General features: G+C 44.4%; 1 protein-coding gene across 1 annotated transcript in view; it reads left to right on the top strand.

Moving 5' to 3' along the window:
* Nucleotides 1-18,554, top strand: part of CHP1 (calcineurin like EF-hand protein 1) — a 234,686-nt gene that overhangs the window by 30,396 nt on the left and 185,736 nt on the right. Inside the window, exon 2 of the mRNA XM_044074206.1 lies at nucleotides 2,472-2,544. Coding sequence (XP_043930141.1) covers nucleotides 2,472-2,544 — 73 coding nt within the window. The remainder of the gene's footprint in view (nucleotides 1-2,471; nucleotides 2,545-18,554) is intronic.

Genomic DNA, 18,554 nt, shown 5'->3' with positions numbered 1-18,554 from the left:
GTCTACCTCACAAGACCTCTGCAACAGCTGGAAAAGGCCACAGAAGTACCTCACGAAGAGGATTACTGGCCTCAAACACATGCCCTACACTGACCGTCTCAAAAAACTCTAGCTTTACTCCATGGCATAGCGCCTACTCCAAGGTGAGCTCTGCTTAACATATAAAGCTATGTCCAAACCCAGAGCTGTTGGACATGCTGCACCTAAAGAAATCCCTCAAAGTTACATGCTCTAGGGACGTAAACCTTGTCACCACAATAAACAGGACATGCTGGAGGGATAGATTCCTGTCCCAGAGACTTCCCATACTCTTGAACAAGCTATCCATCTAGGTCGAGCAAAGTTCCTCATTGGCACTCCAAGAAAAATCGTGTTGAGTGGATGGGAATTGGGAAGTACACCCCAGGGATCACTTCTGTGGCTCTGCACGACAGGGGCACAGGAAAATAACTTTCTTGGGTGTCGTAAGCCAGGGAACCTTGTTGGCTAGGCTTAATTAGGCCCTTGAGCCAATAGCCTAGTACCTACATTTGAACCTCGTACACTGTTCCGCTTTGAGTAATAGATCATCCGACAACATGAGATGGTTCTTAAACTGTCTCAAGATACCCATCGTAGTCTGGCTAGAAAAGTTTTGGGGAAGTGCTGGTTCATGATATGGCAGGAAGGGTAGCCAACTGCTTAGACTTTGGTTTTAGAGTAATGTTTGGGTGGATTGACTTCTAATAAATTTAGATTTCAGTACAAAACTAGCCTGGAAAACTTCTGCCACCAGCAAGAACCAGTAAACTAATTATATTAATTTAAAAAAATAACAAAAAAAAAACTAATTTGACACTAAAATCTGTGCAAGCAGTATCTGTAATCAATAATAAGCAATGTTATCAAGTCTTTTAGCCTGGTGAGTAGTTTTAAGGGAAAGACTAGAGAATAAGCACACAGTTATTTTGCAATTGTCAGTAAACTGGGAGAGGGAGGGAATTGTGTTTATCTTAAGGGACAGGCAATAATGGATAATCTCTGTTTACGTACACCACTATAACTGGGTGAGGGGAAGGGAAAAACAATTGGACCCTTGGCTATGAGCTGACTGGACTGGAACTACCTTAATGCAAAGAAAAGTCCTGAACTAGCCTGACATACACCTGGTACATAAGAATGAAACTAGGATTTAATAGCGAAAGGTAGACCACTAAAACAGCAAAAATGTAGTGCAGTTATATACTGAAATTATAAGTTTAAAAACAGTCTATAAAAGCTAGATGGTTAAAACTATGCATTATGAAATGATATAAACTTTAAGTACTGTAACATTGCATTTTGTGTGTGGTGTAGGTTATGGTGGTATTTATTTGCACTTGAACCGTGGAGTTGGTCACTGTGGTAACATCCATTTGACTGTATGCTTGTCTTAATATAATCGGTGTGTGTTACCTTACTGATTTGTCATCTGAAATTGAACCAGGTATTTCAGAATTTGTATTATGCTTGTCTTAATATAATCGGTGTGTGTTACCTTACTGATTTGTCATCTGAAATTGAACCAGGTATTTCAGAATTTGTATTACTAGTTTTAAAAAACAAACTGCTAGTTGGTGTAACTAATGCAGCAGCTGCATGGCCTCCTTCCCTTTTCCAAGGCTGTATGTGTTTTCTTTACACCCCTTCCTAGATTTTCATTCTGCCCTTCATGCATATCTTCAGTTTAATATCTATATCCCTTATTCACATAACTCTCATTCCTCATACATGCCTTATGGGTAGCACAGTGGTCAGGTAGCGTTGAGTCAAAGCAAGAGGTTCTCCAGTTTCGATTCTTGACTGGAGAGCCTTGTATGTGTAGTTTGTATGTCCTCTCTCTGTTGACATGGCTTTTCTCTGAGTGCTCAGGTTCTCACCCATTCCAAATACATGCTTTAGTTGGACTGGGCACTTTAAATTGGCCGTAGCTGTGTGTGTAGTATGGATAAACTGAGGCAGAGCTAGCCACCTGACCTAGCATTAGCTCTATATTGTTACTGTTGAAGAGACACTCTGACCCCTTGTATAAAAATGGGGGTGGGGGTGTGTCAGTGGATGGTCACAACCCTTACTCTGTCAATATTTTTTGATCTACTGAAGACCAGTTAAACACTGGCCATAATTGGTTGCTTGCCTGTTAACACACACTATTATTCTGTGAGGAAAACGTTTTGTTAATTTGACATACGAATACTGCCTTTCTCTTTATCAACAAATCTGTTTACCCAGGTCGAGGTTGTCTGTGGTAAAGACGGACATTCAAAGTAACTTGATATTCAAAAAACACTTGTAAATTGCAGAAACTAAACAAATGTTTGGGACTTGTTTATTTGTTGAATGTCCTTTTGTTTTGCAAAGGAAAAAAATGGCTATAATCCTGAGTGCACATTCATGCTGAAATTCATTAAGATGACTAATAACATTTTATTCATCTTCTCTTTGTCTTGCAGTTTCTCACAGTCAGATAACAAGGCTGTATAGCAGATTCACCAGCCTGGACAAGGGTGAGAATGGCACACTCAGGTAAGCTAGGCTTGGTCTTTTCTGTTACAGGAATTGTACACAAAACCAGTAGTGAAGTGTTGTGGTTTAGTTCTGCTTGAAGATGAGAAGTGGTGCATACTTGGCTGTAACCAGCCCTGTGGCTTAAGGTTAAATGGTCTATATGCCCCTGGAAGATGTTGTGTTTACTTGTGGCTTGGGTGCTAAAGCCCAGGCTCTGAGTGGGGAACAGAGTGGCCAAAGGCCTTCTGTCCTGCTTTAGTAGCCTGTTTACGGAGAGTAGGAAACTGGCAACAATGTATTGGAGGATATATGACCACACTTACATGAGTATAATATTGATTGCTATCTTTGACAGTGGAGTAGTTGAAATGATTTTTATACTGCCTTATGTCTACAGTGCCAGTGAAATGAAGCGTTACTGTGGATAGTGTATCATCCTGGGGCTAGACGTAATTGGAACATCTTGGGGGGGGGGGGGTACTGTCTTTGGTAAGTGGTCAACACAGTAGTCTCTTTCCTTTTCATAGAATTGTGCCCTAAACCTCCGACTTGTGTAGTTTTTATTTTTTGTACAATACTGATGTTTTTAATTTTTGTTTTTCTGGTTTGTGGACAGATGCATTGTAATTTGGATCAGTTCACTTTTGCATTTGTCAGCCTAGTTTTTAAAGAGCATTAACTTAATATATTTGACTTGGACTCTGACACTTCTGGGCCTTGGATTTTACATTGTCCTTTGTACATACAGTACAATTCTTCTCGTACAGACTCTGCTGTGGCTGCATCAGGAAAGTGGAGGAAAAATATAATGCAAGATTTTGATCTTGAACTACAGAGTAACTGAAGGAGTGTTTTTGAAATCCTCAGTGAATTGAACAGAACACAGCTATCGTGACATCCCTACCACTTTATAAAGACCAAATATTTCCGATCAGACTATGGTACTTTGAGATTGAGCTTTTGGGTGTTTTGCGTTCTCCTCCACAGTCATCCTATGTCATTGGAAGATGCATTCTGAACAGATGAGGTTCTTATTTATGTGTGATTAATAATGGTATGTTCTGCATGCACACAGTGCAGATACTTGCATCCAAATTTGTGTGCCTGTATTGGTAACAAATTATTTCCCATGTATGGGCTCACACTGACTCTAACTTATTTATCGTTAGTGTTGTAGACCTTTGCATGTTGCAAATTATGAAATTTAGTTTTCTCTTTCAAGTTTGGATATCTTATCGGCATTGCACAGGTTTAGATTTTGCAAAGAGCATAGCTACTCCTGTTGTGGCTTCTGGAGGACATGGGTACTTCTAGTTACTAGTTTTGTTGTATGAGGTGCTTGGGGGGGGGGGGAAATGGCATCTTTCTATTCTGCATTTGTTCTGCAACTTAGTCCTGGTTGAAAGTGGGTCCCTTGAGTTCAGCTTGCCTACCTTTAAAACTGATCAGTTAAAGGGGGAAGTTTGCTGCATATAGACTTTTTTTTTTTCTTTTACTAGCTGTCTAGTACAAATAAAATTGATGAGCTGGAAGTAGGAAAAATTAACTTGTGTGTTTGACCGGAGAGTTTCAAAAGAGATATATTTTCTTAAAGGGGATTGGTTTGTAGAGGTGCTGACAGAGGCAGAATAAGAGGTTCTTGGACAAGGGACGTGGGTAGCGAGAGAGAGGAGTGGAGGAGCTAGGAAAGAAAAAAAAAGGCAGTCTGGAGACAAGTGAAAAGTATGTAAAAGAAGAGGGAGGGTGCAGAGATTGCAAAATTAGGTACGTAAAATCTTTGGAAAAGATTGTGTGGAGACTGGAAAAGGAGGGACATTGCTTATACATCAAAAACAAACTGGGAGATGGGAGGAATGTGAGTGGCAGCCATTTAAAAATGGAGAGGGTTTACAATGTGTAGGAGGAAAGAAAGCTTGGAGGGGAAATTTGTTTTGTAGATGCCAAGGAACAGATGCCTTCTAAAATTTAATATTTTTGCACCACTGAGTCAACAGAAAGGTTTCATACTAGGATGGGGAAACCAGGCTGGGGAGGACAGGTCTTGAAATATGGATAATGCAGATGGTATCCCTCCAAAGGTACTAAAAATGCTGTTTTGGGGAGGGGGGTTTGGTAAAGCCCTGGCAAAACTTTTCATCCGTTCCTTTAGGGATAGTGTGGGTCTAAGGAATTGGACAAAAATAGCCATTGCCCTGTTGCTGTTGGTAGCATTAGGAGTGACCGAGGCAACTGAAGTAATGTAGTCCAGATTAGTTTGGGTGCACATTAATTGCAAACCTGAAACTTTGGCTGGTGGCTTTCTAGGGCAAAATGGGCTCTCAGATAATTGTCAACAGTTAAATCATGCTGGGTTAACTTGGTCAAGTTTTGTGTTGGGAGTCTGCAAGGAGGTGGCCAACAGTTACTAGGTGGATATAGGTTCATAGGTTCATACTAGGCTATCTGCCCTGGGGCAATTGTAAGCCTAGCCTGATTCTGTATGGCTTGCGCCACCCCTTGAATTGAGTATACTGTGCCCTTTTTAAGGTTTAGTTTACTGTGCCTCTGTCTAATAGTGACACGGGAGTAATCCCTGGGACAAACCTACGATCCCCCATCCACTTATCGAGATTCTTCTTGAAGAGATACAGTGAGGTGCTCTGCCTCACATGAACTGGAATTCTATTCCACAGCGAAAGGGAGCCTCTGGGTTATGAACCTGTCCCTCCAGCAAGTTCTATTTATTTCTGTGCTGAGGTTCAAGTCCCTCGAGCGTGTGGCTCTAAGGGATTTAGATTTACTGTGGTGGAGCATGTCCATTAATTCTGGATTTGACATAGCTTTGTATGTCAGGCATAGATCGCCTCAAAGTAGGCGGTATGCAACTGAGTAGAGCTGGAGTTTTTTTAACTGAGCAGCATATGGCATCTGTTTGAGACCCTTGATTCTCTTGGTGAGATACTTTTGGGGTCTTTCTAATTGCTGCAGGTGTCTGGTAAGGTACATCCCAAAAGGGGCATTGTATTCTATGATGGGCCTGATGAGGGATGAGTAAAGGGGCACGATTACCTCTCTTGATCTAGATGTGAAACCCTTCGTGGATGAGGTGGGCTATGTAGAAGGTCTTTCTAACCACTTTGGAAATGTGGTTTTCAAAGGAGAGATTGCTATCAACTTGGGTCCCTAATAACTTTCTGTACTTAATGGGTTTCCGCCTATGTGGTGATTTGTGGGCACATTGTTTTTGCCAAAGGGTATGACTATACATTTTTTGCTATTTAGCTTTAAACTATGGTGCTGGCACCAGTTATCTGTCTCTGTGAGACCTTTTTGAAGGATGTTTGTGTCAGCTGGAGAGTTGATTATGGCGCCCAGTTTGCAGTCGTCTGCGAACTTGGTGAGCCATAGTCCTCCCACGTTTGCCTGTACCTCGGAAAAGTATATACCGAACAAGAGTGGTCCCAGGACAGAACCCTGTGGGATGCCACTTGTGACCGGTTTCGAGTCTGACATGGCTCCAGCAACTCTCACTCTGTGGATTCTGTCTTTGAGCCAGTTTGCGACCCATCTTGTGACATAGGGGGTTATATTTAAGCTGGATAGCTTATCGATGATGCCCGAGTGGGGTATTGTGTCAAATGCCTTTGCAAGGTCCAGATAGGCTGTGTGGACTACCTTCCCTTCCTCTATGGCTTTGGTGACTTTCAAAGAAGTCAACCAGGTTCAAAAGGCAGGATCTGCCCTTGACAGAGCCGAACTGGGTAGGATCTAGTGTCTGTAGGTCCCCAATGTCTTTGTTTATGAGCTCCATGATGATCCTCTCCATAGCCTTGCAGACTAAGCTAGTCAGGCTTATGGGGCGATAGTTTCCAGGGTCCGTAGAGGCTCCACCTTTGTGGAGTGGGACCACTGTTGCTGTACGCCATTCTGTGGGCACATATCCTGTAGTGAGGCTGAGATTGTATAGCTGTTTTATTTGAGGGATTAGTTCCTCTTGTAGTTCATGTAGGACACAACCTGGGACGCCATCTGGTCCCATGGAAGCAGTGTTTTATGCTTGGGAGAGGCCACCCTCCACCTGAGCACCTGAGATGTTTGGGAGGCAGCCCTCTGCCGGGATAGATATTTGCTCTTTGGGGGGGAGGGGGTGGAGAAGTTTGCACTGAACCTGTCTGCCAGGATATTGGCGATGTCTGTGGGTTCAGTGTATTTTTTGTTGTTTAGAATCAACTCAGAACAAGTCTGGGAGTAGCATCCCAGGTTTCTAACCTAACTGAAAAAAGCCTTATGATTGTCTTTGGTGTCCTGTGCAGTTTTTCTCTCGAAGCTGGCCTTGGAGGATTTTATGAGGGATCGTAATTTTTTGCTAGTACTGATCAGAGATGCCTTCCCTATAAGGGATTTTGCTCCATCATGTAGTAGCTTCCTCCTTCTGTTGTACAGTTTATTTATGGCAGGGGTCCACCAGACTGGACGCCTGCCTTTGGATGATTGGGTCTTGGTTTTGTTTGGGATAGCATGATCCATGCATTCCTGGAGATGTCCATAGAATGCATTTATATAGGATTCTGCAGTTTGGGCTGTAGTTTCCACTGGCTCTGGGGCCTTGAAGGATTCCACTTCGGTTTTGAGAAGTGAGAAGTTTGCTTTTGAGAAGTTTTTCACTGTGGTTTTCTGGGCTGTGGGTGGGGTCAGGATGTGGACATCCAGTGAAATTAATTTATGGTCTGATCTTAACCAATGAGGGATATACTTCTGGTGTGGAGCATAGAGTCCCCATGTTGGTAATGATCAGGTCTAGTATGTTGTCCCCTCTTGTGGGAGTGGTGACTAGTTGTTCCATAGCATTTGAGTTTATAATTTCCAGGAATCTTTGGGCTAAGGTGCTGGGGCTTGAGTAGTGCTTCCAGTCAATGTTTGGGTAGTTGAAGTCGCTCAATATAATGGTGTTCGGAGAGATCTTCATGTTCTCTAATGTTTTCAGGAAAGCCGAATGGGATTCCTGACTTTGAGAGGGTGGTCTGTAGGATGCTATAAACTGAAAAGCAGTCTTGCCCACTGTTAGTTGCACATGGATGGTCTCCGATACTGTGCAATGCCACTAACCTGGAGGTGTGGATATCCTTGATAAATATGGAAACTCCCCTCCTTTTGTGGTTCGGTCTGGGTTTTGGGGCGAAAAGCATGATATGAGGTATAGCCTGGTAGTGCTGGGGTGCTCTCTAGAGCCTTGAACCAGGTTTCTGTCACTGCACAGATATCGATGTTCTCCATACTGAGGAGAGCTTCGAGTGCGTGCATCTTGAGGTTAAGACTTCTGGCGTTTAGCAGTATTACCCTTAGTTTCTTGTTCCTTGTGCTGTCTATGGGGGTGGGTTTGACTTTTGAGCCTTGCCTAAAAAAGGCACTATGGGGTGGCAAGAGGCTTTGCCAATATCCGAAAGCCCAGTGGTGACAGGTGCAAGCCGTCCCTAGCGAAGCAACGTGGCTTGTCGAGCATGTCATCCCAGGCTGACAGACACTGGATCCCCTTTGAATGACACCAAAATTTTAGCCAATTGTTAAAATCGATCATTTTGTCTTTGTACTGTGGCATCATTCTAGGTGAGGGTAAGATGCTGCTCAAGGTCAGGGTCATACCAGCCTGGGCTACATGATCAGAGAGCTCCTCTGTCTCTTCATGTAGTCCAGGGAGGTATGTCTCAGGTCATTCACACCAGCATGTACAATGACGAGTCATATTTGTATTTGCTTTGGAGTGACCTGAGTGCTTGCGTTATGTGTTGGATCCCAGCACCCGACAGGCAGCTCACTGTGACCTTCTCTTTATTCAGCCTGGTGAGCATCCCTATAAATTTCATTAAGGCTTTTGACTCTTGGCCTGTACCGTAGTCTGTAATGGAGTTGCTACTATGTCACACCTAGGTTGTTAACTGTAGGGGAGGTATCTCTTCACCCATTTTTTGTAGCTATCTCTTACTCCGTCTTAGCACTTTCTACTATGGTCTGAAAAGCTCTTAATTCATCACCATTGCTTTTCTTTGAGCGTGCTTTTCACAACACACTCTTCCTACTTGTACCATTGTTGAAGTCCTTGTAATTTCCAAGTCTTCCCCTCCCTTTGTTTCCCTCCTCCTGTATTTTGTTTTGCTGTCTACCTCTGGTTGTTCTTTGCTAAAATATCTAGTTCATATTAAAGCAGTGCAGCATAATTTGAGTGTGAATGTTATATTTTTGTACCTGGTAAATTTGTTTACTCAGTTGATTTAGAGTTCCACTGAATACTTCACCCATTTGTTCTATTTTTAAAGAGGCAAGTCAAGTTTTACACTGGTTGGAGTCTTGCATTACAATGTGGAAGTGTAATTGCGTGTCTTTTACTGGGTTGGCTTGATTACTAAAATGACATCTGATTCTCAACAGTTTGTGGTTGCTTTTGCCCTCTTGCAGCTTTCAAAACTGAGGGCAGGTTAATGAACACTTGGTAACTTAAAGGTCAGAAATCAGGTGTTTCCAGTCCTACCCAGATTCTGCTGTATTTTAATTATCCTCTTGATTGTACGGACATGCATGGCCTTGTAAAATGTGCCTGAAGTAGCATTTTGCAATATTTGCTAATAGCTTATTTTGTTTTGTCCTGGAAGCACTGCTGCACTTTGAAGGTCGGTTCTACATCAGATGCATATAAAGAAACCGACTTGGTAGTTCTACCTGAGCCTTGTCATAAGTGGAATTTATCAAAATGTATTTGTGTTTTCTATCTGTTCCTTTGCCAAGCGCAGTCACTTATTTGGTTTTGTTTAATTATGTTTTTGCTCTTGCATCTTCTGACTTCTTTGCTGTTCTTTCCAGTCACTGAATTTTTATTTTTATTTTTCTGTTGAACGATCTGGGGCTGGTATACATCATAATGTGAGTGGTGGGGGGTGTCTCCGGCTGCAGTTTACTACTCTCCCTGTGGGTGTGTAGTGGCGCTCTCATTCATTTTCCTTTTGGTATTGTTGAGGCTGCCCAAACCTCGCCACTATGGTTTGTTACAACTTGTCCTTTCCCTAATCCTAGGGAGAGGTTAGCGGGCTACCTTTTCACTATTAGATGCATTAATTGAGCACTGGTGGTCAGGCCAGCAGTACAGGTGAATGCTTTGTGCCTGTGCTCAGAATTGTTTCCTAACTCTGTGCTTTTGGGATGAGTGTTTTCAGCAAATCTTGTTTTTCCAAAAACGTGGAAGATTGTTTTAAGGGCCTCTTCAAACCTCTGTTTGTCAAGATGTTGCATCATTTGCTTCCCGTGGTATTGATAGGCATTTGTCTTCCCATGCACAACTCTTGTGTTTTGACATTCTCAGATGCTCTGCTGCATTTATCTAGGGAAACCTAACTTTACTGTACTTGAATGCATGTTGTGTCTTTTGTCTTTTCCCGGTTAGGGGTCGCCACAGTGGAACTCCGGTCCGCTAATGATTGGCAGTTGACTTTTACGTACCAAGTTGCCAGCTCTGCTGCACAACCTTCAACGAAGGTACGCCCATTCATGCAAGTTTCCATGCAGAAGACGCTCTAGCTGAGAATCGAACCGGGCAGCGTCTTACTGTGAGGCGACAATGCTACCGCAGCACCACCACCTCAGTACTGTACTTGAATGCATAGTATGCCAAATGTTTTGGTTTCTGTAGTACTTCTCTGTTCTCTGCTATTTTGTATTCTAGAATGTTAACCGCATTATAGGCACATGCTTTGCCTTTGTACCAAGCAAACCCTGGCAATTCTGACTTTGGAGTTTAAAGGCTGCTGCTTCACTTGTACCCTCTTATTACAAGTCATTTAGTAAACACTGCTGCATGATGGTGTTACTTGTGCATGCATCCATGCAGCACTTTACTGGCCTTTTTACATGCAGTCATATGTCTTCCAGGAGATGCATTTGCCAGTTATTTAGCATAAATGTGCTGGTTTTGAGCCATGGTGCCTACTTATCCTAGCCCAGTCCTATCAAGTGTACTTCTTGGAGCTGTAACTTTCACCTTCACAGTAATTTTCCAGCTCACACTTGCTTTTTTTTTCACTTCTCTGTACAGAAGATAGAAAGTTATCGTCCCAAGAAGTGGGGTGTAATACTGTTATTGTTTTATGGCCAAGTCTGCATTCAACAGTTGAAATGTGTGAAACTAAGTGCTGAAAAGTTGTTTTCCTTTACTCCATTGTAGTGTCACCTCTTGTGACCTATATGAATTTCTATGATTATTATTAAAAAAAAATCTTTATTAATTTATCATGTTTGACCTAGGCGATCTCACATTTGTATAAACGAAAAACAAGCCACATTAATACAGTTTTGCAAACCATATACATCGCTAATAATGGATGCAGTCATTGTCAATTATGTATTACATGGTTTATTCAGTTCCTGCCTTCTTTTAAACCTCATTCCACTTCTGCATATAATATTCCCACAGTTCCCATTTTTTTCCTGTGTAGTTTGCTCCTTCCCTTTTCTAAAGATCCGAATTCCAGTTGCTTTATCCGTGTTACTATATTCACTACTGGTAAAGTTGGTTTAGACTTTGGTTTTCTAGTAATTGCTTTTTTTAGTAGCAACCATAATTAGACTCTGCAATGCCTTACTATGTCTAGGCAATTCTGATTCTGTGTCATAGCTTAGAGAGATCATCTCTTGATGCACAAGTTTGCTCATCCAGTATCTCTGACAAAGCAGTCTACATGGGAATCTTTGAAAGTCTGCCAGCTGATTACATTCCCAGAAAATGTTCCCAGTTACCTCTTCCTGTCACACCTCCAACATTTGCTGTCTACCTGAGGAAAATTCTTTGAGTCTACTTTGTGTATAAAAATACCTCTGTAAACACTTCTAATGAAAGATCCAAAATCTTCTAGACTTTGTTGCATATTTGGAAGATAAATATATATCCCTTCATTGTCTTTATGAATTGCTTAAGTCTGTCTTCCCAATCCTTGCTTCTGATTTTTTTTTTTTTTTTTTTTATTATTGTCATGCAAATTTTTTAATGCTCTACTAATTATTCCTTTTTAACTGCAGCTTTTGTTCTAGATTCTATTAAACTCTACCAGTGCTGGTCTTTCATTTAGGACCCCCTGTTTTTTTCTCTGTGCCTATACTCTGATGTTAATTCTTGATAGGGAAGGTGATCTCTAACCTGCAGCCCAAATAAATTCTTGATTCCCATTCTTTTAACTTTCCCATTCTTGTTATTTGCTCCCAATACCTAGGATCCTTTGCCAGTTGTCTCCAATAAATTCCAGCTCCCTCTTGCCTAATGTCTGTATTCCTAATTGCAGTCATCCCTATTGGCAAAATTGCTCTTCTCCATTCCCATGCTGTGCTTGGTTCTTAAAATATTTTCTGCTGCTTTATGAATGTATTATCCTGTACGATTTGTCATTCTCCTTAAGGCTTTGCATCCAGGATTCCAGTCTCTCATTTGAGCTTCTCCTCTGTATCATCATCGTCATCCCTTTCCACTTCAGCTTGTGCTATGTTTGAGACTTAACTGTGTATCTGAAGTAGTTGACTTCATTTGATCATCAACTTGTGGGAATCTATCTGGATCAGATCTGAAATGGCAGCTTTACCAGCATCTGACCCAAGCTCCAAACTCTTCCCCTTACCCATAATACCCTTCCTTCCCTCCCATCTAGTTTGCTGCGGCTTTGCCTAGCATCATGGTCTCAGAGCTTCAGGTGTGGTAAGTAGTTTAGTGTTAGTCTTGTGCTTTGTGCTAGTGATAGGTTACCTTTCCTTCGTTTACTTCCCCTTTCACTATTGTGTCGTGCTTATTTTAAAAAAAAAAATCAGTTTAGTTAGTGTAGGCCTCCCTCTCCCGTTCCCCTCCTTGTTAGTCAGTTTGAGTGTGAGTGTGTGGTCGGGCAGGTTTGGGCTTTGTGCCTGGTACCTTTTTGTTCTTGGTTTAATGGCTAATCAGAAGGAGCCTGTGTTTAGGAAGTGCACAGAGTGTGGCCATAAGTTGTCTCCGGCTGATGGCCACACTCTGGTTTGTTTGGGGGCCTTCCATCTTTCCACAGACTGCTCTATTTTTGTGGGGTTTAACCCCAGGGCCCTGAAGGGATCATAGGGCAAAATTAATCCTCAAGGGACTTCATCCTGCTACAGAGAGGGCTGTGTCTGCATCGGTTACAGCCATGGCTGTGACTGCTTCCATGACTACAGTCTCTACCCCTCCCACCCAGGCCAGGGCTCAACCTCCTGCTCATAGGCCTGCAGACAGGGAACACAGGAAAAAGAGACAAAAAAAGGAGGAAGAGATCCTTGGACCGATCTGATCCGGTGGGTGCTCCGAAGCAACAGACCGTCTCTAGGCCAATCACTCCTCGACTCACCCAGATTCTTGCTGGAGAAGCCCAGACATTCTTCTAGGGCCTCAGTACATCGACCCTCTTGGTCAGCAGCCTCGTCGAGATCCAGTAGAAGCTTGAGTGAGGCAGACATGGAGAAAATGATGCAAAAGTTTATTCGCACCCAAATTCAGATGGGGGGTCTTGCCAACCCTCTCTCCCTCCAGAGGGGGGAGCTCGTTTCCCTTTTTTGCCCTGATATCTCCTTCGGTCTGACCCCCCGGAATCTTGAGTTTATGGATCATAAGAGGTCCTGGAGTCAGGGGGTTGGTGCCGATGGTACCTCTATGCTGGACGTTACCTTGAGCACCTTGGACCTGACTAGTTCAGACCAGAGCGGCTCTCTGAGCTGAAGCCTTGCTGTCGGATCCAAGGGGTTGGGATTTTCTCTGGTGCTGACCTTGTCGGGTCAAGGCCCTCTCCTCGGTATCTCTGCTCTGGCAGGCTCGACTCAGATTCCCCCTGTCTGATATGGGGAGAGCAGCTTCCTTATTGGCTTCACTGGAGGCTCGCTCTTCCTCTGCTTTCGTGGTGGAGACTGCTCTCTCCAGTGGATTGAGGCCCCCCCCTTGCCTCTGGGTTCATCTTCAGCCATTTTGCTCATGCAGGAACAGACTGTGCTCGATGTGCCCCAGACTGTTCCCTCATGGGACGACAGACTGTTTGCGAGTCCTCTCCGGAGATCCCCACAGAAGAGGTGCCTCACAAACGAACATGCAAAAGGAGGCACCTGGACTCCTCCCCAAAGCCCCTCACTGAGGATACCAATTTGGAGGAAGGGGAAGGTTCCCCCAGATCACCCCCGATGTCTCCTTTGGAGACCTGGAACTCCTGCGGCAGCGGGGTGATTGGTTCGCCCCCAAACCTTTTCCTTGGATGAGTCTGTATTTCTGGAGACCTTCAGCACAGGCCCGTCTACCTCCTGGGTGCCCCCCCCCCCCCCCACAGATCCCTTGGCGGACCACCCGGGCGTGGAAGGAACCAGACACCATAAAGCCAATTCCAAAGCGTCCCGACAAGATTTGAGTCCTCTTGCAGACAGAGTTGGAACAAGGGGGTCCTACTGTAGACTCTTAGGTGGCAGTGGCTGCCACCAAGAAAGAACTAGCTCAGGAAAGTTCTACAATCCATCTCCCTGACTGAGAGTCCAGGATGATGGATAGTCTAGGAAAGCAGATGTACACTTCAGCCACCTTTTCCATGGCACTGAATTATTTGGCCCACATCACCCGACTGCAGTGCGACCTGGTCAAGGAGCTAACTGAGTCGCCCCCGGAGTCTGTTACCGGATAAGTGCATATTCTCCACACAAATGGCTACTCTCAAAGCGGTTTCCATTAAGTCCATGCGCCTCCTTTTGCATGCCACCGAAGGAGTGGCAGAGTCCATGAGGTGACATGCCTGGCTGGGGCTATTTCAGTTCATGGAACCCTTTAAGGTGTCTTTTGCGAATGCCCCTTATGGTTCTTCCTTGTTTGGGAAGATGTTGCTTTGTGAGACGTTGGTCCAGAGTGAAAAGGACAGGAAGGCACTGTATGCTGTCTGGGTGCACTTCTCTAACTCTCAAAGATCCTTTTCTAGCAATCGGCGGGGCAAAAGATGTGGTTCTGGAAGTCTCAGTATTCCCGGGATACTCAGGACTCTTCTTCCCCCAGAGGCAGAGGCAGAGGCAGAGGGGGACCAGAAAGACGCCGGCCCAGAGGCAGGGGGGGGTCTGAGACATTCCAGGTCTCGAACTGTTCTCGGACAGGTCCGCAAAGCAGCCCTGAGGGGTTGCCCGACTGCTCTGGAGGCAGTCTGGTCGTCTTTTGCTTCACCTGACAGCATGGGAGTCCATGTCAACAGACCTTTGTGTGCTTCAAATCATATCTAGAGGTTATACTATCCCCTTTCTGGTTCCTCCCAGTCCCCAAAACACCTCCTGTATGTACCACCTGCACAAAGGGAGGCAGCAGCGCTTGAAATAGAAAAGCTGCTAAGGAAAGGAGTCATCCAGCCCATCCCCAGAGATCAGTCTGGATTTGGCATCTGTTCCAGGTTCTTTTTGGTGCCAAAAAAGACTGGGGACTAAAGACCTATTCTGGATCTTTCCAACCTAAACCTATTAGTTGCCAAAGAGAAGTTCCGGATGGTCACTTTATAATCCATTCTGCCTTACCTGCAGGAGAACTACCAGATGTGCTCAGTAGATCTCCAGGATGCGTACTACCATATAAAAATACACAGACTCTCCAGAAGATTCTTCCGCTTTTGGCTAGGGGCCAACCCTTTATCAGTTTTGAGCTCGACCCTTCAGTCTCACCACAGCCCCCAGGGTGTTTTACCAAGGTCATGGCAGTAGTAACTGCTCACCTGAGGCTTCAGGGGATACAGATCTATCCATACCTGGATGATTGGCTCCTTGCTGGTCCCACCAAATGTATACTTTCAGGCCAGAGACGATTTCCTGAAACTGTCAAGACTTTCTGGGAATTGCAATCAGCATATCCAAGTCTTCTCTAAACCCAGTTTAGGTGTTAGACTACATTGGAGCAAGGCTAGATACGTCGCAAAGCAGGGCCCCCCCCCCAACTCTGGTGAGAGTTGGAAACTTGTAACTCCGTTGTGTCTGTGATCGTTCACTCCACTTCCTTCAGCCAAGGCAGTATTACAAGCCCTAGGTTCCTTGGCAGCCACCATTACTCTTCCCTGTGCTTGTCTGCATGTACGAGTACTACAGTGCACACTAGCGGTACAGTGGTAATTTATTAGATCTGCCGTTGGCACATCCTGCAAGCGTTGCTTATATGAATAGGAAGTCCCTCCTATGGTGGATACACTCCTCGGAACTAGTCGAGGGACTAACATTTATTGCAGCCCCTCCGCAAGCCATGGTGACCCCGGGTGCCTTCCAACTAAGGTGGGGGAGGCATTGCTTGGGCAGGACTGTCCAAGGCATGTGGTCCCTGAACGAGACCAGGTTGCATATCGGTGTTCTAGAGATGAGGGCGGTCTTGTCAGTGGTCTGGCACATCAACAAGCAGCAAGGAAGGAAATCATACCCCCTTTGTCATGAGGCCATGAGAGTGTGGGAATGGGCGATCTCCACCAGCCATTTTCTGGGAGCAACGCACATTCTGGGTTAATCCAACAAACTTGCTGACAAACTGAGCAGGACTATCCTGATGCCTTATGAGTGCTCTCTGAATCCTTCTGTAATGGAGCAGATCTTCCTCTGGTGGGGTCTGCCTTGCTGTGATCTCTTTGCATCTCCTTCCAACGCGAAGTGCAGCGAGTTCTTCACTCTGTTCCCCCCACAGGGGGAATCCCCCAGGGATGCTCTGGTCCATGCTTGGCCTCCTGGTCTTTATGCTTGCCCCCCACTACCTGTCATACCAAAATTCCTCCAGAAGCCACGGAGGTTGGGGAGCAAAGTAATACTCCTTGCCCCATTCTGGCCTTGCCAGGTCTGGTTTCCCTTCCTTTCGTCTCATCTGATAGTTCCTTTATGGGTCTTGGATCCAGTACCGGATCTCATCTTACACCCTTCAAGGGTACCTCATCCAGACCTGGTCAGTCTGTAGCTTACAGCTTGGGTGCTCCAGTTCCATTGATTGCTAGGACTCCCAGTCTGTCTTCTCTGGTTAAGACTGTTCTGGTGGCAGCTCATAAATCGTCCTCCAGAAAACTCTACTGTAGCAAATGGAAGCATTTTTTCATCTGGGCTTCTCAAAGGGATCTGGATCCTTTCACAGCTCCTGTTCCAGTGGTCCTAGAGTTCTTGGCGCACATTTTCTAGCAGTGTTCTAGCTCATCTACAGTAAAAGTTCAATTGGCTGCCATTTCCAGCTTCTATGTAGGTGAGAACATAGCTTTGTTAGCTTCCTCCAGACTTTGTAAAACCTTTTTTAAAGGTACAGATCCTTCTCCTCCTTGGGATCTTAGCTTAGTTTTACAAGCTTTGGTTGCTCCTCCTTTTGATCCTGTTGCTTCTGTGAATCTAAATGTTTGTCGTGGAAGACTGCCTTCCTAGTGGTAATAACCTCTGCTGGGAGGGTGTCAAAGCTCCAGGCATTGTCTGTCAAACCTCCATATATGATTTTTCATAAAGACAGGGTTTCACTTCATACTAATACTACTTTACTTCCTAAAGTGGTCTCAACAAATATCAACCAAACGATCAGTTTACCTGTTTTCTTTCCAAATTTTCAGAACAGTAGTGAATATAAATAGCATTTTATTAGACAGCTGTGTTTCTTTTTGCATAGGACCAAGTCCTTTTGCAGGTCTGAGCAGTTGCTTGTGTTTCTACATCCTTTCTGGGCAAACCGATTTCTAAGGTAACAATCGCCAGATGGAATTCCCTTTGCATCCTTCAGGTTTACAAAGACACAGGCATGTCACATCCAGGTAGGATAAATGCCCATTCTACCAGGTCCACTGCTAAGTCCGCTGCTTTTTGGCCTAGGGTGTCTTTGGATGATATTTGTTTGGCGGCTACTTGGTCCTCATCTCACACCTTCATTTCTCATTATAAATTGAACATGATATCTAGGGGGAGAGCATACTTTGGCTCCGCGGTGCTCTGAAATATCCTTCCATGAGGGCCACCCAAGAGTTTGGTAGCTGGAGACTCTGTCCCACAGGGTGGTAATCAAATGAAGTCAACTACTTCAGATAAAGAATTTATGTATTCACCATAACGTTCCATCTGGGTTGTTGGACTTCATTTGTCATCAGTCGTCCCTCGATCCTTACCTCTAACCTTCTCATTATGTTACTACTTTGGTAGGCAAGAGAGAGCGCCTATGCGGCTCTGCTGTTCATTGTTAGTAAGGTGTATCAGATCGGGTTTGTGTGTGTGGTGTGGCAAACTCTACCTGAGAGAAGGCAGGAGCTGGAGGGGTATTATGGGTAAGGGGAGGAGCTTGGAGCTCGGATCAGATGCTGGTGAAGCTGCTGTCTCTGATCCGATCCTGATCAGATTACCACAGGTTGATGACAAATGAAGTCCAACTATTCAGATGGAACGTTATGGTGAGTACATAACTCCTTTTTCTCTAAAGTACCCCTTCAAATCGGGTAATCCTAATCAGCCTTGTTCTGTTGGAAGAATCCTCTTATCCCACTTCACCCTTGCCATCTTCCCCTCCCAGATAAAGTTCTGCAGCTTTTTAATTGCTATCTGCATCTTCTCTGGTAGGCCAGGGTAGTTCAGTGGTTAGTGTTGTCGCCTAACAGCAAGAGGTTTTCCAGTTCGATTCTTGGCTGGAGGGCCTTCTGTGCGGAGACTGCATGTCCTCCCCACTGTCAAGTGAATTGAAAATATATGCATGTAGGTGTGTGTGTGTGTGTGTGTGTGTGTGTGTGTGTGTGTGTGTGTGTGTGTGTGGGTGTGCCTTATTTGAAGGTTTGGCGCCAGGCAGGCAACTTGACATCGTAAAAATTCACCACCAGTCATTAGCAGACTGGAGTTCCGCTGTGGTGACCCCTAACCGAGAAAAGCCGAACGACAATTTTAAGATCCACATCTTCCCTGGTTAATAAATATGCCTGACCTGTCTATAAAATTAAAAGGACTAAAAACATTTTAACTGCTTGTATTTTACTATCCATATAACAAAGCTTCTAGTTTTTTTTTTTTTTTTGTATTGTTTTCTGTTTAGTCTCCTCCCACAT

Source organism: Protopterus annectens, chromosome 6.part0 (assembly GCF_019279795.1).
Source record: "Protopterus annectens isolate FY-2018-M chromosome 6.part0, PAN1.0, whole genome shotgun sequence".
Taxonomy (NCBI): domain Eukaryota; kingdom Metazoa; phylum Chordata; order Ceratodontiformes; family Protopteridae; genus Protopterus; species Protopterus annectens.
The sequence above is the reverse complement of the archived record's forward strand: the minus strand, read 5'-3'. Positions and strand labels throughout refer to the sequence as shown.